Source organism: Lepidothrix coronata, unplaced genomic scaffold, assembly GCF_001604755.1.
Source record: "Lepidothrix coronata isolate B3197 unplaced genomic scaffold, Lepidothrix_coronata-1.0 Scaffold34, whole genome shotgun sequence".
Taxonomy (NCBI): Eukaryota; Metazoa; Chordata; class Aves; order Passeriformes; family Pipridae; genus Lepidothrix; species Lepidothrix coronata.
In genome coordinates, this window is record NW_016690214.1 from 5,941,986 (window position 1) to 5,963,140 (window position 21,155).

General features: G+C 56.8%; 2 protein-coding genes across 3 annotated transcripts; both read right to left on the bottom strand.

The window, feature by feature from the left end:
- Positions 1 to 963: 963 nt before the first annotated feature.
- Positions 964 to 10,787, bottom strand: FDXR (ferredoxin reductase). Its single transcript, XM_017812213.1, has 12 exons — positions 10,748 to 10,787; positions 10,557 to 10,654; positions 9,341 to 9,436; positions 7,996 to 8,118; positions 7,376 to 7,489; positions 6,784 to 6,885; positions 5,384 to 5,491; positions 5,077 to 5,161; positions 4,242 to 4,438; positions 3,775 to 3,946; positions 3,182 to 3,355; positions 964 to 2,495 (listed from the first exon to the last, which is right to left on the bottom strand). Exons 1-12 carry the CDS (start codon positions 10,770 to 10,772, stop codon positions 2,365 to 2,367), a joined length of 1,425 nt encoding a protein of 474 aa, XP_017667702.1. The 5' UTR covers positions 10,773 to 10,787; the 3' UTR covers positions 964 to 2,364.
- A 2,849-nt stretch (positions 10,788 to 13,636) lies between these two features.
- On the bottom strand, positions 13,637 to 19,091 carry FADS6 (fatty acid desaturase 6). 2 transcript variants are annotated; one of them, XM_017811792.1, is made up of 7 exons: positions 18,891 to 19,091; positions 18,302 to 18,657; positions 17,393 to 17,559; positions 16,931 to 17,111; positions 15,903 to 16,090; positions 15,194 to 15,373; positions 13,637 to 14,273 (listed from the first exon to the last, which is right to left on the bottom strand). In XM_017811792.1, the coding sequence occupies exons 1-7, from the start codon at positions 18,926 to 18,928 to the stop codon at positions 14,124 to 14,126; spliced, it is 1,260 nt and encodes a 419-aa protein (XP_017667281.1). In that variant the 5' UTR covers positions 18,929 to 19,091; the 3' UTR covers positions 13,637 to 14,123. The 2 variants fall into 2 exon arrangements, with proteins under 2 accessions (XP_017667281.1, XP_017667282.1); XM_017811793.1 differs by lacking the exon at positions 15,194 to 15,373.
- Positions 19,092 to 21,155: the final 2,064 nt, after the last annotated feature.

The following is a 21,155-nucleotide window of genomic DNA, read 5'->3' on the forward strand; positions in this document are numbered from 1 at the left end:
CGGTGGGGACAGACCTGGAGCAAACACGAGGTTATTCATGCCTAAAAGCAGAACCCGAATGAGAACGGGAGCCTGCGAGGACCACCCACCCGCCCGACTGCCCGGAGCCCGGGGAGGCAGCAGGAGAGCTGGGACGCTCCAGCCCCAGAGATGCCAGGTCACCCCTCCATCCCCGCTCAGCCTCTCCACTCCCCGGTACGGCCTCCCAGCGCCACCTAACGACACGGGCCGGGGACAAGGACCTTCCCGGCAAAACCGGACACATCCCGGTCTCTCTCTCGAAGGATGGAAAGCAGGGGCAGGGATGGGGAGGCAGGAGGCAGCGGGACACATGGCTGCGGCCTGGGGGCACAGGCAGCAGAGGAAGGGGGAGCTGGAGGTATTGAATAAGGATTGACATGATCGCAGTGATCCCTCCTCTGCCCATGAGGCTCAGTCCCCCATCCCTGCCCTTCACTGACCTTCATCATCCCATGGCTTTCCCACAGATCAGCATTAACCCCAGGGCCTTGGCCAAGTTCAGGGTTGAGCAAGGTCACTGAGCTCAGCAAGGACAGACGCTCCCCTTAATCTGTTATCACAGCCCAAAAACTACCCTGAAGCATCCTCAGTTTGGGAGCAGCCGCTCGCTCTGCTCAGCAGGAGCACAGTGGCCTTTACCACAGCTACAAAAGTACCCTGCATCAACATTCAAGGTGACGTGGAAGAAAACCCTCGGGAAGAGCCAGCTCATCTCTTCCCAAACCCTTCAGATTTGATGAAGCCACAACAACCCCTTCACCATCACATTTCAACCCAAATGGCTGCTCCCTGCCCTGGGTGCAGCCTCCTCACCTCCACACCCCCTTCCCAAAGCTCTGATTCACCTCAAAACCCAGAGCTGATGTAATCTCCCGCTCAAGAGTTCAGCATTAAGGCTGCATCAGCCATGAGACGTAACGAGAGCCACATCACACAAGCAGCTGCTCCACAAAAGCTTTATTGCTCGTTTGCCTACGAGTTCCCAGTATCACATTTCCCGAGTTTCTTAATGAGCTTGCAAATGAGATTTAAATAGAAAAGGATAGGAGAAAAAGAGGCAAAAATAGAAGTCAGAGACCTCCCTTCCTTAAGGCTGGGACAGCAATGGGGTGGGAATACAGTGCCCTGTGGGCAAGTCCTCTGCCATGGGAGAGGGCTGGGCTGAGATGGAGGTTGAGTGTGGACAAACCACCGTTGGCTGCCCTGGCTCAATTTTCCCTCTGCCTCCACCACAGAGCCACTGCTGCTGTCATCACTTACACAGGTCAGAGAGGAGGGGTTGCAATCCTGCAGCACTCTGGCAGGGAGCACGGGGGGGTTGGGGACAGCCAGGCAAGGGGGCCCCGCTGACGCTGCCCCTGCGCCACGGATAAAGAGGAGATTACAGCTCACGGCTTGTAATCTGGCTTAAAACCTGACACCGTCACCGTAGTCAATCTGGGCTAAGAGAAGCATTTAATAAGCTTCAAAACACACAGGCCAAAAAAATAACCCCACCAGTGAATAGAGTGAAAGGGCTCAAGGCACTGCTTGCACCAGTCAGCACTGGCAGGTACTGATGGACACAGGATCCCTCATGATCCGGAACAAGGCAATTACATGCTTGTTATCCCAATCCACCCCATAGGATAGAACCCAGGCTCTGTTGGGGTTTAACTGTAGGAGGCAGAAAGCAAATTAATGCCCTTTTCTGCCTGCACAGAGCTCACAACTAGTGGAGGGCACCTGGTCCCTCCCTGTGTGGAGCTGCCTTGCCCTGGGACATGTCACAGCAGCTGCAGTGCTGGGCTGGCTGTTCCCAGGTTAAGGCAGTCACAGACAAAGAAGCCAGACTCAAGCAGAAGGTCCAATTTGGCTTCGATGGAAGGGTTTATTTAAAAAACGATTATCATTAAAAGATGCCTGCTCTGGCACGAATTACAAGGCAATGAAGCCATTTGGCTTGTGGCTTAAAGGGGAGGCAGCATGACACAGGGAAACGTCTCCATGTGACTTGCCGTGGGGAAAGAGGCTGGCAGGACTCCTCCAGGTGCACACACACCTCCCCTCACCCGCACTGCATGATTCATTAATGCTACAAGGACTCAAACAACAAGAATCACCCCCAGGAATGGCAGCCCCGCTACAGGGACGCAGGGCCAGCCAGCAGCCTCATGTCTTGAGGACATTCACTTTGGGAACCCAGAGTTCATCGTACCAGAGAGGCCTCAGTGTCACACACCTCTCCAGAGCGGCCACCAGCCCTGGGCACAAGCCCTGTGCTCCCAGGCTCTGCTCACAACCCGCTGGTGTTGCCCCAGGACGGCTCCACTGGAGCAGTGCCTCATTCCCACCACTGCTGCCCTAGTGACCGATCAGCCGCAGCATCTCCGCAGGATCCACGATCTTCTCCCGGGGTTTGCCAGCAGCTTTGCCTCTTGCCACTTCAGCAGCATCGATCTTCTCCCAGTCTGAGAAGGAAACAGGACGGACCCCTGGGGTGACAGCGACAGATGGGAGAGAGAACTTAACCAGGTGAATACAAGCTCAGCCTCACCTCCCCATTGGCAGAGAGCTGATGTGCCAGCAAACCTGCCCTTTTCTGACCTCAACCTCACAAAGAAGTAATTTCTAACGCTGGGAGGAGAGGGATGGTAGGTTCCAGTCAACTTGGATCAGTCAGACCTTTGCGAGCTGTAACAACGGCGAGCATGGAACCACCTCAGGGGACAAAATGCTTCCAGTTCACTGTTAAACCTCAGCCAGTTTAAGAGGCAAAACACACACACTTTAATTGAATGTCTTTAAACACAGCTACAGCAAATTACTCTCATGGGCATTTTAATCTTTCCTCTAACTTGCTTGGAAGGATTACTAGGAAAACCACTCAAGAGCAATAGCTCACTGTCTCGGCCCCTGACAGTGACATTTTACCCAAGGTCTGTGCTGCTTTTAATGGCCCTTCCCAGAAAGTGGTCATTAACCTTAGCAATGACACGGTTTGAGGGAATTCAAGTCCTGCTCTCCCTGGGCTTTGGAATATTGAAACAGCAGCAAAACACATTCCCATGGTTCAGACTCTGCTCCTGTAAGTGGCTCACAGGACCCACTGCCCCAGGATACCCAGATCCAGGAGCAGTTTGGCTGCACTGTACCTTCCTGCTGGCTGCCCCACACTAACCTCGGCTGCGCAGGATGCTCTCCACGGCCCTAAAGCCTTCTCTGGAGGGGGACATGTCCAGCACACCCCCTTGGAGATCCTCCAGCACAGACTGGGCAGTGTCAAAGCTGTCGTTCATGGTGGTGATGATCACGCCCGTGGGTCCTCTCTTCACCCACCCGCTGCAGTACAGACCTGCAAGGGCACATGGAGCAGCCAGGCTCAGGTCAGCACATGGCCATGGACCCTCCTGGCTGCAAGTCCTTGTCCTGTTCCCCACCTTGGCGGTGGGAACAGACCCTTGGATGGTGCTGTCACAGCACTTTGTGTACCTGCAGACCAGTTCTAAGCAGCCATATGGGCTGTGTTGCTTTAGTAACAGGATCCAAGGCCCAGTAAAACGCCTCTGTGCTAAACTGGACACCCCTAACACGAGCTGGGGATGGGCCAGCTCTTAACCCCTGACAGAGGCAGCTCATTTCCCCAGTTTCCACTCTCCAAGGTGTGCGACCGCCTTGTATCCCTGCCCTTGGTGAACGGAGCTTCCAACCCCAAAGCCCCCAACCCACCAGCTGCACTCGACATGCCCCACGCAAATCCCTGCGGATACAGACCTGGGACACCCTCCACTCTGCCCGAGCTGTTGGGGATGATGCCACGCTGGGTGTCGAAGGGCACGGCCGGGTCCAGCGGCAGGCTCCGGTACCCGATGCTGCTGAGCACCAGCCCACACTCCAGCTCCTCCACCTCTCCAGTGGGGATGGCTCTGGCAGAGTCACCTGAGCCCTGAGAGAAGGGGGAAGAGGCTGCTGATCCCCACAGTCACCCCTGCAGAACAGCAGTCTGCTCAAGTCCTCTTTGGCATCTTTGATCCCTGGGTATTTGCTAAAGGCTGTTCTGCTGTTCCCTTTGGAAGGGGAAAAGCTCTTGGTGGTACCAGATTCCCCCAGAGCCTGCCAGCAGCCACTCCAACCAGACAGGAACACAAAGCTGTCTTTGGAGAGACTCCTGAGGGATGCAACAGTGTCCTGCTCCATCTCTGCAGCCTCCCAAGGACATGCCAGCCCCCCTGAGCCCGTACCTCCAGGCGGGTCAAGGCCATGCGGACGCCCCTCGCCCTCTTCCCATCAGGGGTGGGCAGCACTTCCTGGGGGCTGCGCTGGAACTTCAGCCCCCACTCCCTGTGTGCTGCCTGTGCCTCCACTGGCTTCTCCCTGGGCTTCTCCAGGGCTGTTTTGATCATCAGCTCAGTCAGTCGCTTCCTGGGCCTGGGAGCATCTAAGAGGAAAAAGAGAGATCTTCACGACAGGAGTCAGCAAAAGCCCCTCGGGACACAGCACAGAGCCAAGGCCACGTCAAAGCAGTCTCGGTTTGTGAGTCTGTCACGTTGATGGGAGTCCAACGCCTTTGAGATGACAAACTGCAAGTCAAAGTGACCAGGAGAGCCCCTGAGGCTTGAGGCCAGTGGGGCACACAAATCAAATCCTGCAATTGTCCTGTCTTGCTGGTGCTCAGAGGCAGCAGCCTGTGGAGAAGAGCAGGTCTCTGGACACCCTTGAACTCAGTGATTTCCTTTTAAGCTCTACAGGAAGCTCTTAAATCAACAGCCTTGCGATCTCCTCTGCAAGGTCCCCTCAGCCCTCCTGAACCTCATGCCCTCATCACTCAGAGGGTAAGCACCGTTCCCATGCAGCAAAGTGGCTGCACAAAGACAGAAACAAGCTGTTCCCTTCTCTTGGTGCCTCCTAGCACTCTGAGAACGAGACACACCATGGTCACCAAGCTTTTATGTGCAAGGCATTAAGCACAGGACAAGTGATTCTCTGATGTACACCCTGAACATCTCCAGATCACTCCTGGATGCTTGTCTGCCAAGCTGAGTCCCTGCCTGGAGGAGCATGGCACACTTCCCTCACCTTTAACAGCATTTTCGAGGCCTGTGAAGTCAGCAGGGTCCAGGACAGCTCTGGCACCAGGAAGGTTTATCATCTCCCGCAGCTCCTGGGAATTGCAGGCAGGAAGATGTTACCTCCAGAAGAGGGAGGTCACCCAACAGCCTCAGGCCCCTTTCCCCAGCACTCTGGGCTGGAAGCCAGGGAATGGGTGCAGGAAGGAAGATGCCTGGGTTCCACTCCCACCCCCAAACCACCTCTCCCCAACTGGGATGGGCAGTCTGGGGCTTAACACTGGGAAACAGCTGCCCTGCAGCACCTCCAGCCTCACCTTGATAGTGAAAGCAACTTGGAGAGGTCCCCTCCTCCCAACCAGCCAGACACGCTTCACCTTGCTGCAGGCAAGAGCTGCCAGGGAGCTGTCAGTGATGTCTGTCTTCTGCAAAACAGATTCGGGAGAGAGGGATGAGGGCAGATCTGGAGGGAGCTGGGGGGAAGGCACAGCCTCTGAAGGTGAAAAATCAGCAGAAAAGCTGGCTGTGCATGCAGAGAGCCTGGGAGAGGACAGAAAACAAGTCATCGCCCTTTGCACAGAGCTATTTGCACAGCTGGTCCCTCATCACTGAATGTTCTTTCCGAGGCCATAATGCACCAGAGGTAACGAGCCAGCACCCCGTGAGACTGCCTCGGGGGATCCACCCAGGCAGGTTCACCTTGGGGCTAACAGAGCAAAGCCTTCCAGTGATCTTGATTCTGAGGTGCCTGCAGATGCTGTTGGGTGACTTCCTAGGCATACAGGCTGTGGATGAAACCTGCTGCAAACCACAGCTCAAATCACCACCTGCTTGCCCCAGGCAGCTCCAGCACAAGCACAAGCATGGCCAGGGCTCACCTGGCACTGGCACCTTGCAGCAACCCTGTGCTCTGTTTCAATTATGTGTGCGTGTGTATCTAGATTGCAAGATCTTTTCCAGAGAAAATATGATGGGAGGGACACCAGGATAAAGCATTCCAGACCAATTTTCTTAAAAGGAAAAGTGCCTGTCCACCATGGCAGTCATTCCTAGTGCCACATCCTTTGCAGCACTGCTCCCAGCTGGCTTCAGCCACTGGTTCCAGTGCCTCCAAGCTTGGGGGGGGGAGTGTTTAATTTTAATTTAGGTATTAATACGGGCAGTTGTTGCACAGATGTAACAAACCTCATGGCATTTCTCCAGGAGGGAAAACCTTTGCTGCCAACATCTGGGGCAGCAGCTCTGTGGAGCAGCTGGTGCACACCAGCTCCCAGCTGTCTGTAGGGGAGAGGTCCACCAGCTTGGACCAGACACCAGTATGCCCAGTGCCACCAGTAAAAACGAGGCTGCTGCCCTCAGCTGCAGTAGAAAAAAAACATATCCCAAGAGAAGCTTCTAGTTTGTTGGTGGAAAAGGGAAAGTGTCTCTTCTTTTGCCTCTCATAGAAAAGGAAGGGATGAAGCTCAATTTCCAACTTTTTGGATACCAGCAGAGCAATCTAGAGAGCTCTGCAGCATTATCCAAGGCACAGTCACAGCCTTGGATCACTCCCCTACGGATTGTGAATCCATGGGTGCACCCGAGAGGCAACAGCCTTCCCTGGGAAAGATCCTGAAGACAGAGGAGTGTGAGGTTTTGCTGAGATGGGTGGGAACTCCAGCAGGGAGAGGATTTGGGCCCTGGGCTGCCTTCATGGTGCAGAGCACCCGTCACTCACCCTGAGGAGTTGCAGTGGGGACAGGAGGATCCGGGCAATGTCCAGCGCCACGTTGCCATGGCCCAGAATCAGCGCCGTCTCACAGCTCAGGTCAGGCTTCAGCTGTGGGGAGAGAAAGACCCAGCTGTGAGCGAATCCACACAATCTCCATGATGTACAGCCCCTCAGACCTGCTCCCACCATCCAAATTCCCTTCCACCCCTTTGCTCCAGAGGCGATGCAGATGGGGAAACTCCACACCAGACACAGCAACACAGATGCTTCCAGCTGATTCCTCTCCCCACTCTTCCTGCAACGGCATCTCTGGGAGCAGGAGGTGTCTTGGCCAAAAAGCCTCCTCAGGATGCAGAGCATCACCCCTCCAGGTTCCCATCTGGCCCAGCCAAAATATGCTGCCAACGTACAGAGCCAGCTAATCCGCTCTCACTGATGTGCAAATTGTTCACATTTCTACCATCTAAGAAGGATTTAACATGGTTCCTGCTAATCTTTTCCAATTGCAGGCCTTTCAGGACTTAATCTGGAGCTGAATGTCTGCTGGGATGGGAGGAAGGATGGGAGGAAGGGCAGGGAAGCACACGGCTGTACTCACGTCCCGGTTCTCAGGCAGCCCATTGTACCAGCCCACGAATGCTCGGGCCGAATACACACCGGAGAGGTTCTCCCCTGGGATCCCCAGGACTTGGTTGTCTTCAGCACCATAACTCTGGGGAGGGAACAGACACAGAGATGTCACTATGTGAAGGGTCTGACACCAAAACACAAATCCAGCTGCTGCTGGGGACACTGGACGGCTGCCAACCCTTCCCAAAGACTGGGATAGTCAATGGAAGGGCTAAACACAGCCCAGGCACAGAGGCTTCATCCATCCCATCCCCCTGGGCTCCAGGGCCAAAGTTGACCTCCCTGGGGCAAAGCAGAGCACGACAAGATGAGGACTGAGCAGGAGGAACAAATCCATGCTGGGCTGAAACAGGCATTGGCCAGCACAGGGAAGAGGTTTCAGAGACCTGCACTTGATGCCACGCTCTAGCATGTGCTCCTTGCAAGGCTTCGGATGAGCCTTGGAGCATCTGAGCTGTCCTGAAGCTGGGAAGAGCCTCCCATGCTAATAAGGCACCCAGAAACGCAAATCCTCTTCCCAAGATGCCAGCGGGGATCTGCAGACCTCCTCTGTGATTTCTGGGACGCCAAGGCAGCCCAGGTACCCACCAGCACCACGGCGTGGTACGCCTGCCGCAGCTCCGGCACCGTGACGTCCCTGCCCACGGTGACATTCCCGTAGTAGGCACAGCGCCCCGAGTGCGCCGTCTGCGTGAAGGTGTTGATCACATTCTGCAAAGATCAGAGAACCTGGAGTTATGTCCAAGCCACAGCCGGGGCCAAGGTCTGCTGCTGACAGGAGATCCCCGTTCCCATCCCCTCCCAGCCTTGAGATGCTTCTCCCCGCCTCGGTTGGTTATTCTGAGACTCTTATCTCCCAACAGCCAAAGATAAGTCACAGGGAGATAAGCACAGCTGTGACTTGGCGCTCTCTGCACTGCCCTCTTCGGAAAGGAAAATCCATTTTTTACACCCGCCTGGGGAGGACAGGAGCCTTTCAGTGCCTTCAGCCCCTTGGAATAAACCCCATTGCAGGGGAAAACTCCTTCCCAAAGGTGAGGCTTGCAAGGGAGCCCCACCAGCTCCACCTTCCATCCAGGGTGCTGCCCACCAGCCCCCTCTGCCAGCCTCTCATCTCAACCCTTCCCAAAAGCCACTTCCTCAAGAAAGGATGAGGGCAAGATGGCATCCAGAGCCTTTTCTTCTGAGTAATTTGGGCTACCCAGCAAAACCACCACTTCTCCCCCTGCAGCTCCAGCTGGACTCAGCCTGGAGACAGGACAGATACCACAGACCCAAGCCCACATCTGTTAGGTCCACTCTGCCTCTCTCAGCCCAAAGGGGTCCAGGCATTTTGGTCTTGGATCTCCAGGGATTAGAGAAAACCACTGCAAGATATTGCTGTGTCTGGATCTCCCATGTCTGGATCTCCTGTGTCCCACCCCTCCAACCACCTCCACCCCAGCTCAGACACAGCAGGCACCTCTGAGTACAACTCACTGCCAGGCAAAGGAAAATGGCTGTGAAATCCTTGGCTTAACTTTTCCTTGCCCAGGTGAGCACCTACAGCCCAGTTCCACCACCCCTAACAGCAGATCTGTGTGTTCCCAGAACAAGTACAGATTAAGGAAGGGCAAACAGCAGCAGCAATGAGCAGGCAAGATCCTGCTGGCATAGTGTCCAGGTACAAAGAAACCCATCCAGGTTTTCCTTGGCCTTGCTCTAGGCTAGGCTGACCAGCACTGGGGGCAGCACTTCCCATCACAAGCCACTGTTTTTGACCTGCTGTCCAGATGCCAGATATCCCAGGCATCCCATATCACCAGGCCAAGGCCTCAGCACGGAGATCTGGACCTCTCCAAGTGTGACAGCTCCACACCACAGCCTGGGGACAGCGACTGCCTCGCCTGCACCCACCGCTGTCATCACATGGGCAAGGGGAGGGAGCACCAACCTTCACTTCGGGGTGGTCTGGGGCCACCCCAAAACGGACGAGCCCGAAGGGAACGGGCAGCTTCTCGTAGATGTCCACCTGGGCCCCGCCGTGGTGCTGTGGGAGAAGAAAGTCACAGTTATGGGATGAGGACAGAGAAGTCACAGGAACCCAGTAATAATCATCTGCTGCTGGGGGAAACATGGGGCAGGAGGGAGGGCTGCACCACAATCCCACAGCCAGAAACAGCCTCTTCCAGACTTTTCCATGCACAGGATGATGGTGTGCTTGTTACTGCCAGCTCGGATCCCAAGGTGTGTGGCAGAGTGACCCCAACCAACCATCAAGTACATCTCGTGAGGTCTCCATTGCCCTACCCACCCCCTCTTCCACACTAACCTGGTGGCTGTCCAGTACCCAGAGGGGGCTGATCAAAAGAGCCCCCACACCACGTGGGAAGCACCCAGTGCAGCACCCTGAGTGCTGGGGAACCTTCCAGACATCTGCCAGCCCCCAGCAGAGATGCCCATGCCCTGAGATCCCCCGGGGTTGAGTCACATCAGGGTCAGAGCTTTAGACAGATGTTTGGCTGCAGGGCTTTTGTTATCTTGTATTTTGAGTCAGCCTCTTCCCAGAGATTAAGCAGCCCTGAAATTTGTCCCTGAGGCTTAGTAACAGCTATTTTCCAACACGTACCAGAGACAACACAGCACGGTTTAATGACGGGGTTAAGCTGCTGCATCTCTGGTGGGTGCCAGCAGCCCAGTGCTGTGCTCAGGTCTCATTTCCCAGCAGACCTGACTGCCCAGAGCACTGACACCAGGTAAAGCATCACCCACGTGTCTTAATTCAGCTGGGTGAGGATGAGGGAGGAGAGCAGGTCCCACACATCCGCTTTTAACACACAGTTAATGTCACTCCTGCTGGGTGACAACAGCTCCCGGCGAGGCAGATCCCTGCTGCTTATTTGATTCTAGAAAAATCACTTGGGTTGAACTCGCAGCAACCAACGTGGGTCTGGTGAGGACGGCCCAGGGTCAGGGCAGGGATGGAGGCAGCCCCAGCCAAAGGGCCCAGAAGGATGCTGTGGGGTCTGGGCTGCCCCGAGCAGTCCCCCAACAACACAGACCAGGCTGGGGCAGGGCCAGGACCCCACCAAATCACCCCCCAGCTCCCTGAGAGCCAGGCACCACCAGCTCCCTCCCTCAGCTGCAGATCCCGGCCCTCCCCCCGGTACCTTGAGGATGTGCTGAGCCGTGTAGAAGCCGGCGGGGCCGCTGCCCACCACGCAGACCCGCGGCGCCGGGGCGGGCGAGGACAGCCACCGCCGCAGCCCTGCAGGGGAGAACGACAGGGAAGGCGTGAGGCCACACGAGAGCTGCCACCTGCCGGGGCCACCACAGCCCTTTCCCGGAGCCCGGCACCCACCGAGCGGGGCTCGTCCCGCTGCCATCACCGCGGCCGCAGCGCAGCGGGGCCGGGCTTTATGTACCGGCCCGGAGAGGCGGAAACGCCTCGAGGGCAGGGCCGGCAGCCTCGGCGCTTACGGCCAGGCCGGGGTCGGTGGGGTCGGAGGGAGTCAGGGGGTGTCAACTGCCCCGGAGCGCCAGCACTGAGACCTCCTAACCCGAGCTCCGGAGGGGCCCCGCGCCCGGCCCGAGGGGTCCCGCGGCCCTCACTCGCCCAGGGCTGGAGCAGGGGCCTGCGGAACACGGCTGTCGCAGCCCCCCGGCCCCGGTTCTCTGGCTGTCCCGGTCCCGCTGCCTCCCGCTCCCAACACGTGTCCCCCCGGCCCAGCGCCGGTGCCGCCGCCAAGCCCCGCCCCTCACCGCCCCGGCCCCGCCCCTCATTCCCACAGGCCAATCGTGAGTCGGGACAGCGCTGTTATTAGCATAACCCCGCCCATCCGCCGCCGCGTGCCCACGCCCCCAGCCAATGGCGGCGCGCTGTCCCCTCCGCGGCTGCCCGGAAGTGAGGTGGTACCATAGAGAGGCGGGGAAGGCGCGGCCGTGCCGCGACCGTTCGCGCCACTGCTCTCTATGGTGAGACCTCCGCGGTACCCGTCCCGCTCCCGCATCATCATCATCATCCCTGCGGGGGTTAATTGCCGGCGTCCCTTTATTCCCTCAAAGAGATCAACTGCCGAGGTCTGCCGGGGGAAACCGATTTTAACCATCCCCCTGCAGAGCCTCCTCCTGCCCCTTGCTGGGAGAAACCCATTGCACCCCCTCGATAACGGATAAAACACTAGTGCCGGAGGCAGCGGCAAAATCCAGCCTCCACCACGGTCCCTGGTTTATTTCCTCCTTAATCCCCATCACAGCACGGTTCAAGTGCAACAACTCCCACCTCCCGTGCATGAGCATCACCCCGTCCTGGTTCAGCCCCTGCACAATGCACCAGTCAGGAAAACCATCTCAGCGGGTCCAGGAGACCAAGAGCTGGATAGATGCCAGAGCACGCAGGCGAGCATTGACAGGGCTTTTTAAATGCAATTAAGAGCGAGAGGAGTTTACAGCTGGAAGCTGGTTGTAATACGGGTCATAAAACCCACACGCTCTCTCTCATGGTCTTGGAAATTGGTTGATGGCTTTCTGCAAAGGCATGCTGAGAACGGCAGCTGGCCCTGTGCCTCCATCTGCTCCCGCTCCCTCGGGGGATTTGGGGCAAGGACCAGGATTTCCGACGGCTCCAAGCAGAGCAATCACCAACCCACTGCCCAGAGAGGCTCCAAATATCACCATAGATGTCATCCACAGAAACAGTTCAGTTTAAATTTGTGTGTGTGTGTTTGATTACGGGTCAGAATACTCTTTTTTTTCCCCCCAGAATTCTCCCTTCCCCTCATTAACTTCTATATCCGCCACTTCTGACAAGGAATAATCCACGTATTTCCCAAACCACAAGTCGCCTCCCGCTGGCTGAAGGACCTGCGAGCACTTGCCTTTAGATGGCACTGCGTTAAACAACACCCACGGAGTCCAGCTGGGAAAAGGGCTGCTGCTCCGACCAATGCTTGGAAACATTTTGGGACGGATCTCTTTGCACCAGGAGAGGATAAAGAGCATTTTGTGCCCACAAGCGGGAGCACGTGAGGCTGAGATTACCCCGCCTGAACCGAAAGCACCTCTAATGCTCACTCAGCCCGTGGCTGGAGCCAGGAACACCTTAACTTGGCACATTGACCTTAATTGGGCTCTGATGCTCAGTTAAGAGATTAATCACAGGGCAGAAGGGCAGCTCTGGGGAGGGTCTCTGCCACCCCTGAGCAACCCCCAGGAACTCTTGGGTCATTTGGCTCATCCAACCCTCCTAAGATTTCTCCCCACCTACAGACCCAGCCTAACCCCTGCCTAAAGGGGAATTTGCCCTTTGGGTGTTTCACAATATCCTGGATCAATGAACCCATGTGGGGCCAGATAGAGGTGGCAATGTCACCAGCCCAGGGCATCAGCATGTCCTGGGCCCCAGCCCAGGACAAATCAGTAATGCCCCATTTCTGATGCCAAAGGGGTCACACTGGATGGATCCAGGGCCAGTTTTCCCTGCCAGAAGTCTGTATCTGTTACACAGGGACACACCATGGCCACACCAGCTCTGGCCCTGAGTCACAGTGGCCACACAGGGACACTTTCCCAGTGGGTCTGAGGATGTCCCTGCACTTGGTGGTGGAGAAGGGGGCATGTGATGCCCACAGGAGGGAAAACACCATGGACTGCCTGCTGCAAACATCACCCTGCCATGGGCCAGGAACAGGGCAGAGCATCCCTGTGCCTTGGGACAGATTTGCAACAGGGAGCCTTATAAATCCCGGCTGTGAGGCTGTCGGGGTCCAGCCCAGATGAGAGGACAGCCCAAATCAGGGAGCAAAGCCCCAGGCTCAGAGCAAAGCCACACTGGTCCCACTTTGGCCAGCTGCCCTTTCTGCTGCGAGCTCCCCACCATGACACTGGGCTGAACTTTGTCATCGGTCTTGCAGGTCTGGGACAACAGAGCACCCTGGTAAAGCCAGACACAGCAACCCAGAGGGGGTTAGAACCAGCCATGTGAGCATCCCAGCCCCTGGCAGCAGTGCTGTGGGCAGAGTTCACCCTCCCTAAACAGGGAAAGTCTCCCAAGCCCTGGACATCTACCTGCATCCAACAAGTTATTCCCCTGCAATAGGAATGACCAAGTCTGGAGTCAGCTCCAGCACCTCAATACAGACAACCCCCATGGGGTGAGGGCCTTTCCCCCAGCCCCACCCCAGGCACCATGGAATACCTGCATGACTTGTTACAGCAACAAAACATAATAAAGAAAATCCACCTCAAAGTGTTAAGGCTGAATTTGCCAAACCATGTTCCAAAAAGGGACTGATTTAGCCCAAAGTCAGGCAAAGCACAAGCAGCAGTGACACAACCCCCTCCCCACCATCCATCCCTTCCCTGAGCCCCAGCCACACAGTGGCAGCTCCATCCTACAGATCCTGGTGGTTGTCAGTCCTGGATGTCCTGGACACAGTGCTGCATCTCTCACAGAGGGGGGGGTTCCTCTCCCCAAGCGTGAAAGCAGAGTGGATAAAACTAAGCCCTGGCTGGGAATAACTGTGGGGGGACCCTGATCCTTCTGCCCCTGGTGTTGCACCGCCTGGCTCTCCTGCAGTGTCTCTGTGCACTGTTTTCTAGCCAAAAGCAAGACATCGGGGAGGGACGTTTCCCACACGATGGCTTTGTGGAAGTGTTGGTCTGTGCAGCCCCAATCCTGCTAAAACCATCCCTGCTGCAAGTCCCTGTGGGAAGCAGCCCCCCGAGTCCTGCAGCCCTCACTGGATGCCCACCAGGTCCGTGATGGGGGGAGCGTGGACCATCAGCTCCTCGTATCTCTGGAGGAAGAGCCGGAGCCTGGAGCCGTAGGTGTCCTCGTTGTAGGGCAGCTTCTTCTGCTTCAGGTACTGGGAGACAATGGGCTTGATCTGCAAAAGAAAAGGCAATGTCACCTCTGTGTGGGATACCCTGGTGTTTGGACAATGTTCCCAGCCTGAGGCACCCCAAAAGGAGCCCAGAAAACCCATCCCACATGCTCAAAGCACGGCTGGAGAAGGCAGCACCAAGCCATAACACCTTTGCCATGAAAATTAAGAGGAAGGTGGTTTCCAGTTGCAGCAACACAGGGAGTTCACCTTGGCAAAATGCCTTTGTAGGACTCTGAATTAGGAGAGGTGCCCTAATGAGAGCCAGCCACGCATGCTCGGCACTCACACCCGTAGTTATCCCATGTGCCCACACAGCTGGCTCGGCAGCGGGGCTGGGAGGTGCCACTACATAATTACCCCCTTCTCTGCAACATTTCTGTGTGGGAGACAGGTCCTGCCAGCCCCGTGAGCTCAAGCAAAGGGCACTGAAAATAAGGGCACAGCATTAAACGAGTGGCGATCCCGTGCCGAAGGACACGGACCTGTCTTGAGATCCCCTCAAGCCAGGGAAGTGCTCAGAGCCCCTTTAGAACACACTCCACACCTCAGAGCAACAAGTAAGGGCATGACCAAAATTATAGGAGGTTTTCCTGGATGCTGGATGAACCAAAAATCAGACTGCGCAACACTTGGGATACTTTCCCAGCAGAAGAGCTGGGAGGATCCTGGACTGCTGGAAGGCTGCTTTGGGCTGGAATTGGGACCAGAAGAAGGAACAGAGAGCAGAAACCCAGGAGAAACAGGAATGGGATGGAGGGAGGTCGGTTAGGAGCTGCCAAAAAGCAATGAGAGGTCTCTAGAACAGGGGGAATGCAGCGCAGAGAGGTCTGGCAGCAGGGAGAGGAGATGGTGGGGAGGTGGGTGGTCTCGTCCCTGTGTCACCTCCCAACACTCTCAGCCACCCTGCAGGCCTGCCTCACCTTCAGGCACATGTTGTCGGAGAGGCTGGGGAAGAGGTGATGCTCCACGTGGCAGCTGATGAGCGAGTGGCCGAAGGACCAGTCGAGGAGGGCGTTGCGGGGCAGGTTGAGGACACCCAGGCTCATGAGGTGGATCCGCTTGGGTTTGCGATCGGCCGCGAACATGGGGAGGCCGATGTGCTGCGGGACAGGCGGGATGGGGACCCTGTGGCACCCGTCACCTCCCCAGACTCTTCCCAGCAGAGCCAATGGCAGCCCTGGCAGTGCGTGGGCCAGGCTGAGCCACATTTTGAGGTTTGACTGCAAACCCCAGAGCTGGGTTTGTCCCTAAAGTCACTCCATCCTGTGCTTGTCCGTCCAGGGACACCAAGGAGCTCCCAGGCTCTGTTCCCCCAACTCACCCACACTTTGAGCCACAGGTCTCTTCCTATCCCAGGACCTGTAACACCACCTGCACCAACACCTGCAAACACACCAACCCTCCCAGTCCTGAAAGCCACTGCAGACAACATCACCCTCCTGTACTTCACACCCACGTGGCCTGATGTTCTCCCAGGGCCACCGCTTCCCACCCAGCACCACCAGCCTGATCGCCCTGGTGACAACATCAGCACAAGGGAGGTGACACCTGAGGCCATGTCACCAACACTGGGTGGTCACTGGCCTGTCTCCAGCACTGTTGAGATGTCTTGGAGCTTCAGGTCTCTACCTGGAATATGTTGACGTGGATGTAGGGATGTGCCAGGAGGGAGCGGGTGAGCAGCATGCAGAGCAGGGCGGACCACGGCGACTGGAAGCCTGAGACGTGGAGCAGCAGCCAGTAATGGCAGTAAAAACCCAGGAACATGCAGCAGAGAGTCCGGAGAGCTGCTTTCCACTCCACATTCCTCAACAAATCTGCACAAGGAAGAAGAGGCAGCACATGGGACAGGTGCTGATGCTTCCCTGCCCCACTGCTACACCAGCAGCCAGGCTGCTCAGTGTGCCAATAACCCTACAACCTGTCCCATCATCTCCCTTTCCCCATCCTCCAGGTTGCCCCAAATCCCATAGATCTGCTGTTTTTTAGGGCTGGGTCCCAGAGTCTCCTCAGGGCAGCTGATCCAGCTGTGCATCATCACATCAGGGATTCAGATGCATCTTCATTTCTTTCAACTTGTCAAGTCATTGTCTGTGCTTTCGGCACTGCCCAGAGCTGGGTTGTGCAGCCCAGAGGGCTGGGTTTCCTCAGGCTCTTACTGCTTTCTGAGCTCTTCTCTCTGATCGTTTCCTGGCACCATTATTTCCCCAGAGACACCACTTTGCCTGCCTGAGCTCTTTGCATCCCAGCCCCCACACCCTCCACCCCACACGCAGCCATCAAACACACCCCGTGCAATGCTCTGACCATCCTGAGACCCATGTGTGACACTGAACCCCACAATGGCAGAGGGTCTGAGTTAAAGGACAGCAAATTTTGAGTGCTTCAGGCTCATAATGGCTTTTTACAGAGCTTTCAATATCCAACATAGGGAAAGGCGAAGTGTTTTCTGAGCACCAGCAGAAAGGAGATGCAGCAGATGCTGCCCCAGGGCAAGTGCAGCATCTCCTGCCTTTGCTGCAGACTGGTGTCCTGTCCCACCAGGGGCTGGTGTAGTTAATGTGATGCCTCCAAACAAAGCAGGACCCTTGGGTGGGGTGAGACCTGGACAGTCACAAGCTCCCTGCACCCTGTCCCAGGGTGGCTGGGACACATACCAAGTGCAACCAGAGGGGTCAAGATGGGCACTGCGAGAGGGGCAATGAACATGTAGATGTAGCGGTTCAGGAAAGGAAGTTTCCAGGTGCTGGAGTCCCCAAGGCCGATGACGTTGGTGTAGCCGTGGTGGATCTTCACGTGGTTGTAGGTGGCCTGCTCGACTGTGAAAGCTGAGCAGAGCTGGGCAGGAAGAGAAAGGAGAGGTGGTGCTTACAGTCATGGTGCCAGGGCTGGGCGCTGCCTGGCCTGGGCCTGTGGGAGAGGAACTCAGGGGAGATGTTCTGGAACTGTAAAGAAGCACCCAGGGGAGATGCTCTGCACCCCATGGCTTCCGAACCCATCTGGAAATGGACTTTTTTGGAATTAAGCACTAGAAACCACTCCCACCATTTCCCATTATGGTAAGGTGCTGATGGGGTGTTTCTGGGGGGCTGCCACCCACACCCCACAGCCTCACTCACCTCAATGAAGAAGATGGCCCACACTTTGCCCCAGGATTTGGACTCGGTCAAGGCGTTGTGGCTGGCCAGGTGGCTGCCCTTGACGGTCAGGGTGTGATGCACCACGCCGAGGGTGAGGACACCCGCCAGGAAAGGGATGGTCTGGGCTGACCGCAGGCACAGGAACCCTGTGGAGAAACCAGCCGGGCAGGAGCTCGGCCACAGACATGTCCTGCAGCCTCTGAGCCAGACTGGAGGTGTTGCTGCACCCAAACATGCCATTGCCCTAAACCTGTTCTTCAGCCATGATGACAGATATTTACATCACCCAAGTCAGGGAGTTTGCCTCCTCACTGCCCTCAGGCCATCACACTGAAGGTTTAGACACTTCCAGCTGCGATGGCACTGGGTGCTGCTGGTGCCAGATCCCACCCCACAGCTCTGGCTGGGATCCCACTGGTGACATGAGACTCCCAGGATTTCAGCATCCCCAGGAGTTCAAAAGCAAGAGAAAGTCCCAGCTTTCCAAACATGCCACTGGAGACCCCCTGCTCAGCTGTGTCTCCCTGCACACACCACTTTTGGTGGCCACTGCTACCAAAAACACCAGGGTTTCCCTGTCCCATGGCTGGGCACAGGGTCACATGACTCACTCTCCTGCACTGTGCCCATCCACCCAGATATCAACCCCTCTGTACCCCAGGTGCCACCATCCCCTCACCCCAGGGTGTACCCTGGGTGTCATCGTCACCCACCGTGGGTTTCTATTGGGGTCAGGGTGCCCCATGTCACGGAGTGAAGGGGTTATTGTGGCTTTGTTACAGCCTTAATAAGTGCTAACAGGCTCCCAGCAGTGCAACAGTCATGAGGAGGCGGTGTGACCCCCCCAGGACCCCCTGGCTGTAATTTGGGGCGGCTGAGCTGAGTTACCTGCCGGGAGCAGGAGGAAGCTGCAGGCAAGGATGCTGATGTCCACGCCGTGCCGTTCCCACCAGCTGCTGCTCTTCACCACCTTCTGCACCAGCTCTGAGAGCTCGGTCATCAGGGCTTCCTCCTGCTGCCCTGTTCGCTGTGGGGCCACCCCGGGGGTCCCATCCTCGTCACCCAGCACTGGTCCCGACTCCCAGCCCGCTGCCATCACCTCTGTCCTGCTGCCGTCAGGTGCTGTCGTGTCCCGGAGCAGGGGATCCCCTATCCCCCGGAGCCGGGGGGTACCGCTGACCTCACCGTTGACCTGCTGTCCCCTCTGTCCCGCCGTGTCCCCGTTCTCCATCGCCATCTCCCTACTGAGCAGAGGCCACGCAGGGTATGACCCACAGGGGATCAACCCCAGCACCCCGACCCACCGCAGACGGGCTTCCCGGCTCCCGCTGCCGCCGAAGGACACGGGAAGGGCAGGGATGGAAAAAGATAAACAATCCAAGGAGGACGCAGCCAGTGGACACGGCCGGAGAGCCACCCAGCCTCCCGCCGCAGGGACACCCCGGCCACCACCCGGCCACCACAGCCCCCTACTCACGGCAGTCCCGGCTCGGTGGCTCTCCCGGCGCTGGCCATTCCAGGGTGGCCGGTCCGCCCGTGCGGCACCGCACACCGGCGCCGTACAGCAGCGATTTGGAGAAGGGAGGAGCAGGGGAGGACCGGGAGGAGGGCGAATGCAGATTAGCGATGGCAATAATCCGCCTTGGTGGCCCATATCGGGGAGCAGCCGCGGCGGCGGGGCCGCGGGGAGGACACTCGGCGAGGGCACGGGGAGGCGACGGCAGCGGAGGAGCGGAAAAAAAGATGGAGAGAGGCAGTGGAAACGCTGGAGAGGCAGAGGAGCCAAGTGCCTGAAATAGCCCTGAGAAACCCAAGCGGAGCGCTGAGGACGGGGATAGGGTTTCGCTTCTGCCAGGGAGAGGGAGCAAACACCGCCTGTCCCACGAAGGAGGTGTTTTGGGGAGAAAAACGGCCTTTTCCACAGCAGGGAGCCGGCGTTGGGAAGGAGGGGCAGCGCACGGCTGCGCGGCTGCCTGTGCCTGCCCAAACCGCTGCTGCTCCGGGGCCGCTCCCTCCCTCCTCTGTGCTGGGGGACACACCGAGCCCAGGGGCACCTGCCAGGGACCAGGTCACCCCAAATCTGTCCCTAGAAGCTCTGGCACCCAGTCCTGACCCCTACAGGGTCCCTCTTCTCTTCTGAGCTGTTTCCAGAATTTCTGTAAGGATTTCCTCCCTTTTCAGTCGCTGCCTCCTGACTAATCACCCAGACACAACACAGGCATCCAAAAGATTTGGGGATGCCTATGTGCAGACCGGGACCTCCTGAGCCCCATTTCCTTACGGAGGAAGGCTAAAACAACATCGCTCTTCACTGTGGCACTGGATTTCTTCTTGCTTTGTTATTTTTCCTTACCAAAACCCAAATCAGCTCAACTGATCCACCCCAACCTTAATGAACATTGACATCTAGCAAATCCCTATGGAGTTGCAACAAACAAGGCTGGTTTGCTATACCCAACGCTGGGGTATCTCATCCCCAAAATGAGATGGGCTCAGCACCTCCAGTAACATCACATCACTGCAGTGACATGCAGGGAAGCAAAGCAAACCTCACACCCAAGTTGTACCAAGCCCCAGGGAATTGTCATCATACCCTGGGGAAAAAAAATTAATAACAATTAAGAAAAAAACCCCCAACAGCTGCAAAAGCAGCAGAGCCAAGGGTGCATCAGGGACCTGCTGAGGTTTCATTTCCACTGCAAGAGCTTATATTAGGAAAGACCATTTCTAGAGCCAGGGGCACTGAGGAATCACAGTGTGAAGCCCAGCCAGTGATTCATTCTGATACACAGCGTGGCTTTCATCACCCGTGGGTGCTGCCAGGCCAGGGGAGGTGGGTGTCAGATCCAAAGGTGCATCGGGTGGGGCTGCCTCTGAGTGACACCTTCATTACCTCTTCATTACCCACTGTGGATGTCACCACAAGGGACAGTGGCAGCACAGTGACATCCCTGCTCCCAGGGCACGGCGCTGCCGTTCCGTGGAGCCAGAGGTGCGCGGTGGTGGAGCTGCCATTGCACAAGGGGGCAGAACTGGTTTTGTGGTGGAGGCTGAGGAGGAGGAGGGGTGGGGATCAGCCACACATCCAAGACCAACATGATCCGTCAGGATCTCTCTGCAGCCAGCAGCAAGCATGCCAGTGTGCATGGGCAGAGGCAGGTGCGTGGCATCACTTGGTCCTGTTGCTGTCACCGGGACTAGAGACCACCCGGGAGAAGAGAACAATTAGTGGGTTGAAAACTACATGGGAGAGGCTGAGTTTTGGCTTCTGGGGAAAACTGTTGAACCCACAAGAGCTTCTTCCTTTAAAGTACAGCCAAGGTGGGAGTCACGATGCTGACAGGAGAGCAGAAACCATACGGAGAGTCTGCAAAGCCATAAGGAGAGCCAGCAGATTCAGGATTGTAGCCCTGAATCTGCTGCCTTGCAGAGCTCCATTTTCAAAAGAAACTTTTTCAAAAGAAATCAATTTGCATCTGATTTTCCACCACACACAGGGCAAATCACAAAATCCCCCCTGACCAGCTGAGATTTTAGGGATCAAAGCAAACACTGACTTGGCCCTTGCACCGTGGACACAAACACCTCCAATTTAGCAGGAAAACCATATTTAAGACTCAGAAATCATTCAGCACACAGCAGGGCATCTGGAGGGGATCAGTGTAATCCCTGGAGCAATGAACTCCTGCCAGCAGCTGCTAACCCCACGGCTGCCCCTCACCCCAGGCAGCATGGGGGTCCC

What these genes read in the sequence shown, in the direction of transcription:
- FDXR (XM_017812213.1), bottom strand. Translation starts at nt 10,772, where the DNA reads ATGGCAGCGGGACGAGCCCCGCTCG. An exon ending in CGTACCACGCCGTGGTGCTG is followed by an intron (nt 7,490 to 7,995) that starts GTGGGTACCTGG and finishes TTCCCTCCCCAG; the next exon opens with AGTTATGGTGCTGAAGACAA. An exon ending in GGCTGCCTGAGAACCGGGAC is followed by an intron (nt 6,886 to 7,375) that starts GTGAGTACAGCC and finishes CTCTCCCCACAG; the next exon opens with CTGAAGCCTGACCTGAGCTG.
- FADS6 (XM_017811792.1), bottom strand. Translation starts at nt 18,928, where the DNA reads ATGGCCAGCGCCGGGAGAGCCACCGAGCCGGGACTGCC. An exon ending in GGGCCATCTTCTTCATTGAG is followed by an intron (nt 17,112 to 17,392) that starts GTGAGTGAGGCT and finishes CTTCCTGCCCAG; the next exon opens with CTCTGCTCAGCTTTCACAGT. An exon ending in TCCACGTCAACATATTCCAG is followed by an intron (nt 15,374 to 15,902) that starts GTAGAGACCTGA and finishes CCTGTCCCGCAG; the next exon opens with CACATCGGCCTCCCCATGTT.